This window comes from Gracilinanus agilis, chromosome 1 (assembly GCF_016433145.1).
Source record: "Gracilinanus agilis isolate LMUSP501 chromosome 1, AgileGrace, whole genome shotgun sequence".
In the NCBI taxonomy this organism is placed as follows: domain Eukaryota; kingdom Metazoa; phylum Chordata; class Mammalia; order Didelphimorphia; family Didelphidae; genus Gracilinanus; species Gracilinanus agilis.
In genome coordinates this window covers 345,276,414-345,291,185 of record NC_058130.1, presented here as the reverse complement: position 1 = coordinate 345,291,185, position 14,772 = coordinate 345,276,414, and the positions used below count along the sequence as shown (strand labels likewise).

Here is a 14,772-nt window from a genome sequence, read left to right as displayed (position 1 = left end):
CACAATCTGCCTTCCCACTCTTTTCTCAGGATGATTATACTTACTCCCCACCTCACAAACTCTTCATGGTTTAGTTAGTTCTGAGTATCAACTCTTTCAAAAACCTTTCCCTTATTCCCCAGGTTTTCAGTGTCATCCTCCAAATTGTGAGCAAGCACATGCGTGTGCATATGCATGTGTCCATCCTGTATTTAATCATCTGTGACCATATTACATACCTTTAGTAGAATGTGGCCTACCTAAGGAGAGGGATTGAAAACATTGTGTCTGAAACATTTGTGTCTCTAGCCTAATGAGCAGTGTCTAAAACATAACAGACCCTTTTGAAATGCTTGTTGATTGCTGGATAAGGAGCAGAGAAGTAGGAGAACCAGAAGAGTTTAAAAAGAACAAGATATCTGATTGAAAGAATTCTGATTGAAAGAAAAGTTCCTACAATATGAAAAATAGTAGAGTGGAAGCTGATTAAGAAAGCAAGATATTGCTGGGAAAATTCTGAGGTTTTAGAATAATTTCAGCATTACAATGTCCATTATACAGTGAGCAAGCCAATAATTTAAAGGTTTTCCTTTACTCCCAAGTTTTCCAGGGCCTGGAGGTCACTGTCTTTGGCTTTGACCTACCTATGTGGCATTATCTCACACTACTCCTCTATATGTAAGACCACATTCCAAAGAAATTATAATTTCCCTCTGTATTTCTTCTGTCTCTATCCCTTTGGTCAAATGACTTCCTCCTTCTCCCCATTACCATCTCTTATACACTGCATTCCCTCATACTCTTCTTGAGATCCAATTCTCACATTATCTCATCCATAAAAACTCTCATTCCCACCCACTAACAAAAAGTATTTCTCCTTTCTAAAAATTTCTCATGGCACTTTGCCTTTGTGCATATTTCACTTGTCCCTGTCTTATTTATTATAAGTGCTTGTATTCTTTCCATCTGATTAAAAATTTGCAATAAGAGTCTATGGTGTGTTAATCAAAAAGCATTTAAGCAAACATATAATAGATGCTAGACATCATTTTAGTTAATGGAGATGCAAATATGAAACATTAAACAATCCCTACTCACAAAGAGCTTACATTGTTCTGAAGAAAATATCCATGACTATATCACTGCCCCTATACCTTGCAGAAAACAGGTACTGAATGGGATAAACAATTTAGAACTGAAAAAGACCTTAGAAGTATGTAGGCACTTAATAAACACTTATTGATTTATCAATCTAGTCCAACCCTTTCACCATTCAAGGAAAGTGAGGCCAGAAAGTTTAAATGATTTGTCCAATGTCACCTAAGTTTTTTGTTTTTAAGTTGTTTTAATTGTGTCCAACTGTTCACGATCCCATCTGGGGCTTTCTTGATAGAGATACTGGAGTGTGGTTTGCCGTTTCCTTTTCCAGCTTACTTTACAAATGAGGAAGTGAGGCAAACAGGGATAAATGACTTGCCTAGGGTTCACACAGTAAGTGTCTGAGGCCAGATCTGAACTCAGGAAGATGAGTCTTCCTAACTTCAGACCTGGGAACTCTATACATTTTGCTATCTAGCTACCCTTGCTACCCAGCTGCCATTGTCATGCAAGTAAGTGGATGAAATGAGATGGGAACCTGAATACTGACTCTAAGGCCAGCCCTCCTACTAATGCAGGAGTCTGTAAACTACTGCCCCATGGACAAAATGCAGCCACAACCTGATTTTTACAACCCCTTTCTTGCACAATGGTTTTTAATTTTTAAAAACAAATCAAATACTACCTTCTCAATCAATCAACCAACAAACATTTATAAAGTCAAATACTACATTCCAGGGACTATGCAAGGTTCTAGAGACACAAAACCAAAACTAAAACAGACTGACCCCAAGGAATGTAAATTCTAATGAGCAAAACAACAGCTATCACAAGGTAATTTTTAAGAGGAAAGGCAGCTCAGGAAATCACGAAAGGTTTCAATAAGAAAGCTGCACTTGCAATAAGTCTTGAGAGAAACTAAGTACTGCAAAAGCAAAAGGTGAGGAAAGAGTAGAATTCCAGGCATGGGGAAAAGCCAGGGTATAGTAACAGAATGTAGAGTACAGAAAAAAGCAAGAAAGACAGTTTGTTTGGATTAAAAAACAGACAACAGTGAGAACTTTATAATTAGTCTGGAAAAGCAGCTGAGGCCAGCTTCTGAAATGCCAAACAGGAGCTTGCATTTTATCCTAATGGGAAGATGAAGCCATAAGAGTTTAATAAGAACAGTCAGATCCATGCTTTAGGAAAATCACTGTGTGGAGAATGGAAGGGCTTATAGAGAAGAGAACTGAGGCAAGATGACCAATTAGAAAGCTACTGCAATAATCAAGGTGAAAGTGAAGAGAGCCAGAACTAGGTTGACAGCTGTGTGAGAAGGAAACTGAATAAAAGAGCTGCTGTGGAAATAGGATCAAGAAGTCTTGGCAATTAAATGAGACCATGGACTGGGAGAGAGTAAAGAGTTGTAAAGAGTGGCACCACAACTCAAATAGGGGATGTTGGGAAGTGAATGAGTTTTAAGACAAAGATAAATTCTGTTTCAAATATGAGACATGTTTCTGACATGTTGAGTCAGAAACTTCAACCAGACATCCAGATCAAAATGTCCAATGGGTAGTCAGTGATATGGAACTAGACTTCAGGAGAAAGATTAGCTAAACTGAAAAATCACAAAGTAGTCTACACAGAGGCAATTAAAACCATAGATGATATGGCCACCACTTGAAAGTATAGAGAAAGTAAGAGAAGACAGTCCATCCCCAAAATAAAGCCTTAGGTCTTTCTTAATCACCCTAGGTGGAATTACAGTTATGTATTTGTACCATGTAAGCTACTATAGCATCTGTGTACCATGAGAGATATCTTGTCACCTATTTTTTATAGCTCTTTATGTATATATTATCTCCTCTACTAGACAATATAGTAACTGTCAAATGAAATACATGTAGTATATATATAGAGACTGTATTACAAAATTTAAAGTGCCCTATAAATGCAGGTCAGTATTATTGTTGTTAACATCAGAAATATAATATATATAGGTATGTCCCCCAGAGTACAAGGAGTTAAATACATATGTTAAATGTATCATCACTTTTCACATATAAAATTATGTTGGAATTCAATGAAAAAATAGAATTAGCTTTACTGGAATACATATTCTTTACAACATCATGGAGATATTAGGCATTATATGAATTCAAAGCATCTGGGACTTACAAAGTCTAGTACAGAAATGTTTTTGGACTAAGCTGAGTATATGCCTTGCTTCAGTCTTCTGATTTACCTGAAATAAATATTGAAAAGTTGTAAATGCATTTTTCCACACCCTCTCATTCTCCATACCTAGTCTTTAAAGGGAGCATAAATTTTTAAAGAAAGAATGTAACAGAAGTGAGTTTTTATTTTTCAAGTTTTTATAAACATACCTAAATCCTTTAAATCTGAAAATTTTCTAGATCACATCTTAAATTTTCTATCTAAATTTGAATTTGAAGGTGTACCCTGAAAAACAATCATATAGTTCCTTCCACCTAATAAAATTATGAAAGGCAACCATATCTCCAACAAAACAGAATACTACTGTATATTGTCTAAGTTATTAATGTATTAGTGACCATAAAATTCAATGAGAAACACTAATAACAAGTTAAAGCTTAAAGAGTAAATAAGTTTTCCTTAAATGCCTCCAGGAATTAAAAATCACAATCTATTGCAACTAGAGAATTCATCTTTAATCCACAATTCTAGTCAACAGAGTTATACTATGGATTACCAACTTTCAAGAAAAAAAATATGATTAAAGCATATTGATTTTAATGCAATCCTTACTTGGTGATATAGGAAAAGATCTCAGATTCTAATGGTGCAGTGATGATGAACCTTTTAGAGACAGATTCCCCCATTCAACTTCCCCACCCAAACTGAGTGCCCAACCCCCCAGACCCCTGAAAATGCATGTCATGCCCCCCCCAACTTTCTCAAACGGGGAGGGAGGAAGCTCTCCCATTGGGCTTCTGGGTGGAGGGGCAGTAGAAATGAGGAATGTTCTCAGGCACATGGAGAGGGGAAGGGGAGTGGCCCAAGCACTCTGCTCTCAGTTCTGCCACCTGTGAGCCACCCACTTTACCCCTTGTATTCTCCCATTGGGCTGCTGGACAGAGGGGTGGTGTATGTGAAAAAATGTCATCAGGCTCTTGGAGAGGAGCAGTTCTGCCCAAGTCACTCTGCCTTTCTAATAACAAACTCTGGAGGCAAGGGGGTTGGGGGGAGGAAGAGATGCCCACAAAGAACCCTTGGTATGCCATCTTTGGCACCGATTCCATAGGTTCAACATCACTGTTATAGTGCCTCTAGGTTATCATTAAAAAATCAGTTGGAGGCAGTTGGATGGTTCAGTGGATTGAGAGCCAGGCCCAACGATGAGAGATCCTGGGTTCAAATGTGACCTCAGACACCTCCTAGCTGTGTGACCCTGGGCAAGTCACTTAACCCCCATTGCCTAGCCCTTACTACTTTCGACCTTGAAACCAACACATAGTATTGATTCTAAGATGGAAGGTGAGGGTTTTAAAAAAAAAGAGCATCAATTATTATTGCATTGTAGATCAACAAGAATGTTTGTTAAGAGAATGTTCTACTTAAAAGGATGCCTGATACACTAGTCTGTGCAAAGAAAATAAAGAGAATAACTTATGGCAAAACTTATAAGGAAAAACATATCAATTTTTTTTTTATTAAAGAGGTAGGTTAGCAGGGAACAGAGAGCTATGGGATAGAGAGCCAGGCCAAGAGATTCAAAGATTCACTTAACCCCAATTACCTAGCCCCTTCCTCAGTGGAACCAATACGTAATATCAATTCTAAGAATTGTAATTCTTTTTTTTTTAAACCCATACTGTTCTGTCTTAGAATCACCAAAGTAGAAAAGCAGTAAGGGCTAGGCAACTGGACTTAAGGGACTTGCTCAGGATCAAAACTATAAAGTAAAGTATCCGAGGTCACATTTGAACCCAGAACCTCCTGCCTCTAAGCCTGACTCTCAATCCACTGAGCCATCTAGCTGCTTGTAATGCATTCTTTTTTATGTTTTTTTAAACCTTTACCTTCCATCTTATAATCAATACTGCATATTGATTCCAAGGTAAAAGAATAATAAGGGTTAGGCAAAAAGTTTAAGTGACTTGCCCAGTGTGATAATGCGGTCTTAATTGAGCTTTCTGCAAATCTCTCATTTTTAAACATTCCAAAGGTATTTTCTCACTTTTTATACAATTCTAAATACTCAAGAAATATCAATTATTTTCTGAAACAAGACATTTTTCTGACTTGCAGTTACCAGACGTCATTATTGTCAGGTGAATCATGGAAATTATGAGAGAAAATTCTCATTATTCAAATGTTTTTATTCCCCCAAATAATGAGAAAGTATTTTTGAGTGTCAAAGAAAATAAATATTTATAATATGCCATTACTCAAAAGTCTAAATTTGGAGGAAAAAGCACATTTTTTTATCTAATGCTCTTTTCTTTCCTATAAATTATAGCACTGTTCAATGACCTTTCAAAACAGAAGCTGTCTCAGGAAAATGCACAAAAGTAACTACCATTTTCTGACCCCAAAATCTTATGTAATATTGGTAGTTCTATAACTCCTGATATAGTCCTCCTAAATGTGCCTTAAGAGAGACAGAATTATTGCAACTCTCTTAAGTTACATGCAAGCAAGAAAATAAGTTATTAATATGAGATCATTATAGCATAAATTAGTTAAAATTTATATTTTTGTATGACTGACCTTGATACAGAAATTTTAAAAAAAATTTTAGCTACTTACTGGCTCCTCCTTAACAACCAGGCACAAATCACCATCACTGCTCCTTGTACCAAACCCATTCAATGAGGATCCAACCAAGAAGAGCCTGCTATCTAAAAAAAAAAAAAAAAAAAAAAAAAGGCAAAGCCATGAAATTATAAAATAATTTAATTATCAAATAGTATTAAAATTTGAAATATATACTTGATTAAGGATACATAAAGAAAACATACGTGGAAATATCAGTTGAATTTCTCTCTGCAATTGTGTTCGACAGAGTTCTTTCTTCTTCAAATCACACGATTGCTGCTGACACACTTGAAATAAGTCCAAAACCTGCTGACTCAACTTTATACCCCCCCAAAAAAAACTTTATAAATTCAGTAGTTTCAGAAATTTTTTAAAAAACTCCTCATCAAAATTTTGACAAATCTATTATTCAATTATTAGTTAACAAATTTTGTCAATAAAATTTTAGCTGCCTTCATCTTACTATTCTCAAAAAGTCTATTTATTGTTCTTAAAACCCAAAGAAATGTATATATATTTATCTCTATAACCATTCTCTCACTTGCATGAATAGAATGGGCCCCTTTACAAACTATAATTCCTTCCTTAAGAGGGGAAGTAAAAGGGGAAGGTAAAAGGTTGAAAGAAGACTGCAGATGTTAACATAAATTTACTAGTAAAGCATGTGTCACTTTTTCGGTATGTAATCAATAAAAAGTTCATAATTCGATTCAATTGAACAGATATTTATTAAGCACCTATGAGTACTACTAAGCTAGGTGCTGAAAATACAAATGTAAAAGCTAGATAGTTCCTGTCTTCAAGGAGCTTACTTCTCCCTAGATGGAAATATTTACACAGAAAAGTAAATACAAAATAGAGACAAAGTAAATATGAAGTCATTTAGAGAGGACAAATATATCAATAATTTAATTTAAATAATTCAAATATATCAATAATTTAAATACTTTATTTAATCTATTATTTAAATGTAACTGTTTAATTTTGTTATTAAATATTAATTATGAATAATTATATATTAATTATGATTAAATTTAAATTTAATCATTTAAATTAAATAAAAAATTAAATAATTTAAATAATTTAAAGTTAAAGTGTCCTCCATCTTAGGAATCAATAGCCAAAGTTAATAATACACAAATACACATCACCAATAATAGCCAAGTAAGAATTCAGATCCTGCTTCCACCGACAGAATAAATTCTAATCATCTGGACACATATAGAATTATGTATCTAGCCTACTACAACCTGATCTCCACTTTGCTATTAAGACATCCACTGCAAGACAGTCCCCTGCTATACACTAACATCTCTTCCTGTCCCAATTTTACGTATAATATTCCTATATATCTGTGTTAAATCAAGAAGCAGGATCTCTGATAAACATCTCTAAAAAAGTAGGGAGAAGTTAGTGAAAATATTTTTAAAATACAAGAGAAACTACTCTAATAGTTAAGATCTATAGAGAGCAATTAGCATTAACAAGGACCTCAATTAGAATTATGGTACAATAAAATATGGATTATTTGGAAAAAGGTTGGAATAGTAGTTTAAAAAGATGAAGAATACAACCCAATAAAAAGACAAAAGAAAATATTCCTATTTAAGAAGGAAAAATAAGGCTGAAATGATTGAACATTAATCTTAAAGTACAGCAGGTTACATAAGATGTCAATTCCTTGTTCTTCATCTCTGAGGATATAGAAAGAAATGGGCGCTTCAATGACAGCTTCAGTAATTTGAGAAATGCATGAGGAAGAATGTCTTGACTGCATTAAGTTTTTTAAAATAAAATTTATAAAATTTTAAAATAATTTAAATGGTAATCTGGTTCTGGTTCACCTTACTTAACATTATTTCCCATCACTACATCTCTATATTTTCAACTGGACTACTCCATTCAGTTTCAAATTATCTGTCAATCAGTCAACAAATATTCTTAAGCAATTACTACATGACAGGCATGATTCTAAGCTCTGTGAGTATAAAGAAAGGCAAAAGGAGATGGCGTCTAAAAAACTACAGACAGACAAGTCACATACAGAGTGGACAGGAGGCATAATAAGGGAGAAGGTCTAAGTAGCTGGGGAGTGGAGAGAGTTTAAGAGGTGAGGCCAACTGCAGAAGGTAGGGAATAATCTGATTCTTAAAGGAAGCAAAAGAAACTAAGAGGTGGGGATGAGGAGGCAGAACATTCCAGAAGCAGGGAATAGCCAGTACAAAGGGAGAAACAGGGAATAGGATGTACTATTCACAAGCTGCTATCGGCTACAGTATCTTGATCATAGACTAAATGAATGGGAGCAAAAAGAAAGAAGATTGGAAAGGTATAAAGAACTGTAAATGGCAAACAGAATTTATATTTGACCCTGGAGGCAATAAGGAGATTACTGAGTAGGAATCAGACTTATTTCTTTAGGAAAATTACCTTGTTAGATAGGCAGAGGATGGACTAGAGACAGATTTGAGACGGGAAGACCAGTTAAGATATGGCAAAAGCCTAGGCAAGAGGTGGCTATGCCATATGAGATGCTATGAAGTAAAATAACAAGATTCTACCACAGACTATGTGAGATAAAGTACAATGAGTGGTCGAAAGTGACACCACAGGCTTGGGTAATGGGCAGTTCAGAAGAAAAGATTAGGGTTGAATATATAGAGCTGACCATCATCTACATAGAGATGAAAATTAAATCCATGGATACCAATAAGATCGTCAAATGAAATAGTATAGAGCATTTATCTCCCAAGGTTGTTGTGAGGATCAAATGAGATAATATAAAATAAATGAGCTAATTTACACACAACAGGTGGGTAAATAACAGGCATTATCTATATATTAGCTATTATTGTTATTGAAAAATGTTGCTGTTATTATTAATATTAAAGGAAGAAGAGAAGAAGGCTGAGGTCAGAATTTTAGGGGACATTCACAGTTAGTAGATGTGCCAGGAATAAAGAACCAGGAAAGGAGACCAAGGAGAAGGGTTGAATAGACAGAAAAAGAACCAGAAGAGAACAATGTTACAAACACCTGGAGAAGGGAGAATAGCCAAGAAAGAGGTGATCAATTATGTCAAACACTACAAAAAATAAATCAGGATGGGTTCAAGCTGTTCCCTGAACTCAATATTCCAATCTGTGTACCTGCACAAGGTAGCTGTCACCTATTTCTAGAATGGATTCCCCTCAGGTTCTCTTTCTTCTTTAAGGCTCAGTTCAATTTCCACATCCTCCCTGAAGCTTTCTTTGATTGACTGAGTACTGTTCTCTCCCTCCTCAGTTTTCCATGTACTATAAATAGTTGTGTATATATTGTCTCTCTTCTGGAGCAAGTACTTGAGGACAAAAATGGCTCTGCTTTTGTATTTGTACCCCCAGCCCCTGATTACTGTGGTTTCAACATAGTAGGTTCTCAATGCTTATTGAATTAAAATGGATTCAGTTCCAGGTTAAGATGGTGGCAGAGTAAAAAGCAGCAGTTCAATCTCTCCTAACCGAAACATATAGGACTACTCAAGGGGACAGAAAAACAAATCCAGACGAACAAAGGGACCTCACATCAGGGCTCAGCATTGAAGGTATGTGGAATCGGGGCATTTCCATGCTATAAAGGGGTGAAACAGCTCTCACTAAAACACGAACTGAGCAACCCCTCCCTCCCTCCACACCACCTACAGGGCCAAAGCCAGCTCACAAGAGTTAGAGCAAATTTGGGGCACCCATTAAGTCCTTGGCAGCTATCTGGGGTCACCAGGGTCTGTTCCTGAGAGCAGCAAGACTTAAGACCCCAAGAGGCTAAAGAACCTGCGGACTTTGAACGCAGACATTGAGGGCAGCCGCAGGTGAAGGTGTGGACACAGGTGCGGAACAAGAATCCTGAGCTCAGGCTTGGACCTTGAGTGGGGAGTGCAGACGGGTGCACAACTGTGGAAGCAGCACCCTGAGACTGTTAAAGGAGTTTCGAGCAGAGGATCAAGCAAGGGGACCACCAGGAGGGCTTGATCCTGAGAACAACTAGACTCAGGAGCCTAGAGAGCGCAAACAGACCCTGAGTGTGAGGAAAAAGCTGAGAAGGCACTGGGCTAACAATGGCAAGCCAGAATCAGGTACCCCAGAAGAGAAAGATCAACAAGAAGAAATCTTTAACATTTGACAACTTTTACACAGAGAAAATCCAGACAACAGAGCAAACAGCAGAGAACAAACAAGCAATAACATCCAAACCTTCCCAAAATAATGAAAACTGGTCACAATCTCTTGAAGAGTTCAAATCTGAGATGATGAGAAAGATGGAAGAGATTTGGCGAGAGAAGTGGGAAATAGCTCAAAAGGAAATTAACAGGTTATAAGACAGAAACTCCCAATTGGAGAAAGATGCCTAAAAATAAAATGAAATGGTAAGCAAAATGGAAACCAAAATCAGGCAAGAAAATAACAGTTTAAAAGGCTTAATTTCTCAATTGGAAAGTGAGGCAAGTAACTGAAGACCAGAAACGACCAGATTGAAAAGGAAAACCAAAAGATTATAACCGAAAACCAGTCCCTAAAGGCTAGAACTGAGCAATTAGAAGTAACTATTCAGCAAAATTGCCCTGAAGTTCTACAACAAGAGGGCAATATAGACATTGGAAGGATCCATAGATCACCCTCTACACTAAACCCTGAAAAGCCAACCCCCAGGAATATAATAGCCAAATTCAAGAGCTTCCAAGTAAAAGAAAATATTTTACAAGAAGCCAGAAAGAAATAATTCAGATATCAAAGAGCACCAATCAGGATCACACAGGATCTGGCAGCCATCATGCTAAAAGACCACAAGACTTGGAATATGATATTCAGAAAGGCAAGAGAATTGGGTCTACAACCAAGGATCAACTACCCATCAAAACTGACTATATACTTCCACTGGAAAGTATGGGCATTCAACAAGATAGAAGATTTCCAAGTATTTGCACAGAAAAGACCAGGACTAAATGGAAAGTTCGATATCCAAACACAAAAATCAAGAGAAACATGAAAAGGTAAATAAGAAACAGAGAGGAAAGAAAGAAAACTTATTTTTTAAATTTGCCTCTTTAAGGGCTTCAATAAGATCTAATTATTTGTATTCCTATGTGGAGAAATATTGTGTAATTCTCTGTAGTGAACTCTAATCACTACTATAGTTTTCACTATTATAGTAATTAGAAGAATTATTCATAGGGAGAGGTTGGAGTACTATATGGTCTAAGATAATATGGGGCAGGTGGGAAAGAGGGGGGTGAATAGTAGAGGACACCAAGAGAAACTTGAATGAATAAGAAAAATAGGATATTATATTACACACAAAGAAGGCATGGGAAGGGGAGGGAATGAATACTATTATAAGAAGGAGAGGAAGAGAGCATTAAGAGGTAATATTTAAACCTTACCCTCAGTGGAATTAACCCTGAGAGGGAAGAGTAGCTATATCCATTGGGATATAGAACTATATCTAACCCTACTGAGAAAATCAGAAGGGATAAACCAAGGGGGCGGGGGAATGGGGAGGTCAAAAAAGGGAGGGGAGAAGAAGGAGGAAGGAATTCATTAGGCCTTAAAAATAAAAAAGAGGGGAATAATAAGGGAGGGAGTAGAAAGGGAAGTTAATCAAGGGAGGGGAAAAAGGTTACTGGCTTAAAGCAAACCACTGGTTTAAAAGGAAATAGTGTAAGAAGAAGGGGTAGAACTAGGAGAGGATACCAAAATGTTGGGGAACACACAAATGATAATTATAATTCTGAATGTGAATGGGATGAACTCGCCCATAAAACAGAAGCAAACAGCATAGTGGATTAGAAACCAAAATCATACCATATGTTGTCTACAGGATACACATATGAGGTGGGTGGACATACACAGGTTTAAGGTAAAGGGCTTGAGCAAAATCTTTTGATCTTCAAATGAGAAAAAGGCAGGAGTGGCGATCATGAGTTCTGACAAAGCCAAAGCAAAAATAAATATGATTAAAAAAGACAGGGAAGGTAATTACATAATGATAAAAGGCAGTATAGACAATTAGGATATAACAGTGTTCAATATGTATGCAACAAATGGCATAGCATCCAAATTCCTAAAGGAGAAACTGGCAGAGCTCAAGAAGGAAATAGATAGTAAAACCATAATAGAGGGAGATCTAAATATTCCTCTTTCAGATCTAGATAAATCAAACCAAAAAATAAATAAGAAAGAGGTAAGAGAAGTGAATGAAATCCTAGAAAAATTAGATTTAATTGATATGTGGAGAAAAATAAATAGGGACAAAAAGGAATACACCACCTTTTCAGCTGCACATGGTACATTCACAAAGATTGACTGTGTAATAGGGCACAGAAACATTGCAAACAAATGCAAAAAAGCAGAAATAATGAATGTAACCTTCTCAGATCATAACGCAATAAAAATAATAATTAGTAAGGGAACCTGGACAGGTAAATCAAAAACTAATTGGAAATTAAATAATAGGATTCTCCAAAACCAGTTAGTCAAAGAAGAAATCATAGAAACAATCAACAATTTCATTAAAGAGAATGACAATTATGAGACATCCCACCAAACTCTTGTGGGATGCAGCTAAGGCAGTACTCAGGGGGAAATTTATATACTTGAATGCATATATTAATAGGGAGGGCAGAGATTAATGAATTGGGCATGCCACTTAAAAAATTAGAAAGCTAGCAAATTAAAAATCCCCAGATAAAAACTAAATTAGAAATACTAAAAATCAAGGGAGAAATTAATAAAATTGAAAGTAAAACAATTATTGAATTAATAAAAAGGACTAGAAGCTGGTATTTTGAGAAAACAGATAAAATAGACAAAGTATTAGTCAATCTAATGAAAAAAAAGGAAAGAAGAAAATCAAACTGACAGTATCAAAGATGAAAAGGGAGACCTTACCTCTAAGAAAGAGAAAATTAAGGCAATCATTAAAAACTATTTTGCCCAATTACATGGCAATAAATATAGCAATCTAGGTGATATGGATGAATATTTACAAAAATGTTAAATGCCCAGATTAATAGCAGAAGAAATAGAATACCTGAATAATGCCAGATATATCAGAATAATATCAGAAAAAAAAAAAACTGAACAAGCCATCAAAGAAGTCCCTAAGAAAAAAATCACCAGGGCCAAATGGATTCACAAGTGAATTCTATCAAACATTCAAAGAACAACTAATCCCAATACTATACAAATTATTTCATATAATAAGCAAAGAAGGAGTCCTGCCCAAATTCCTTTTATGACACAAATATGGTACTGATTTCAAAGCCAGGTATATCAAAAACAGAGAAAGAAAACTACAGACCAATTTCCCTAATGGACATAAAAGCAAAAATCTTAAATAGAATACTAGCAAAGAGACTCCAGCAAGTGATCAAGAGGATTATCCACCATGATCAGGTGGGATTTATACCAGGAATGCAAGGATGGTTCAACAATAGGAAAATCATCCACATAATTGACCATATCAACAATCTAACAAACAAAAATCACATGATTATCTCAATAGATATTGAAAAAGCCTTTAACAAAATACAATATCCATTCCTATTGAAAACACTGGAAAGTATAGGAATAGAAGGACCTTTCCTAAAAGTAATAAAAAGTATATATCTAAAACCATCAACAAGCATAATATGCAATGGGGATAAATTAGAAGCCTTCCCAATAAGATCAGGAGTGAAACAAGGATGCCCATTATCACCTCTATTATTTAACATTGTACTAGAAACACTAGCAGTTGTAATTAGAGAAGAAAAAGAAATTGAAGGTATCAAAATAGGCAAGGAGGAGACTAAGCTATCACTCTTTGCAGATGATATGATGATCTATTTAAAAAATCCTAGAGAATCAACTAAGAAGCTTGTAGAAATAATCAACAACTTTAACAAAGTTGCAGGATACAAAATAAATGCAGAACGAAAGGAACTGAGCCAGAAGAACATTGTACACAGAGACCAATACACTGTGATAAAATAGAATGTAATGGACTTCTGTACTAGCAGCAATGCAATGACCCAGGACAGTTCTGAGGGACTTATGGTAAAGAACACTACCCACATTCAGAGGAAGAACTGCAGGAGAGGAAACACAGAAGAAAAGCAACTGCTTGAACACATGGGTTGAGACGGACATGATTGTGTATGTAGACTCGAAACTACCACTCCAATGCAACTATCAACAATTTGGAAATAGGTCTTGATCAATAACACATTATAAAACCAGTGGAAATGTGCATCAGCTATGGGAGGTCGGGGGAAGTTAGGGGGGTGAAGGGGAAAGTAAGAGCATGAATCATGTAACCATGTTAGCTTTTCTAAAAAAATAAAAATTATTAAATGAAAAAAATAAAAAAATAAAATGGATTCATCTAATCCTAGAAATTTAAGCTCAGACCAGAAAAAACCCCTAGAGTTCTGTCATCATCAATCTGTTAACAGATTGTCAAAATAAGTCCTACTTTATTAATAATTGTTACAAAAATACACAAAATGGAAATTAAAATTTGAGATAAATCCTAAAGTCAACAGAGTCAATAATTTAATAAGTAAAGAGTGACATGTTCGGATCTATGCTCTAGGAAATCATTTCAGCATTAATGTGGAAGATAGGAGAGGGATAAACCTGGAAGCAAGGAAACCAGGAAAATAGTCCAAGTAAAGGTAAGTGGTGCTGAGATGCTGAACTAGGGTGAAGAGACCCTGTATGAAGAGCAATGGATTATGCTGTGGAGGTAGAAATGGCAAGACTTGGTAATTGACTGGATATGGGGGGGCCTGGGGAGTAGGCCAAGTGAAAGCGAGGGGTCAAGTGTAATACCTAGGTTGTAAACCTGAGTGACTAGAAAGTTAGAAGTGCTATAGACAGAAATATGAAG

At 35.8% G+C, this 14,772-nt stretch overlaps 1 protein-coding gene across 1 annotated transcript in view; it reads right to left on the bottom strand.

The window, feature by feature from the left end:
• TENT2 (terminal nucleotidyltransferase 2) overlaps positions 1 to 14,772 on the bottom strand; it is a 97,803-nt gene that overhangs the window by 66,080 nt on the left and 16,951 nt on the right. The window contains exons 5-7 of the mRNA XM_044663291.1: positions 6,069 to 6,183; positions 5,857 to 5,948; positions 3,241 to 3,307 (exon numbers count right to left, since the gene is read on the bottom strand). Coding sequence (XP_044519226.1) covers positions 3,241 to 3,307; positions 5,857 to 5,948; positions 6,069 to 6,183 — 274 coding nt within the window. The remainder of the gene's footprint in view (positions 1 to 3,240; positions 3,308 to 5,856; positions 5,949 to 6,068; positions 6,184 to 14,772) is intronic.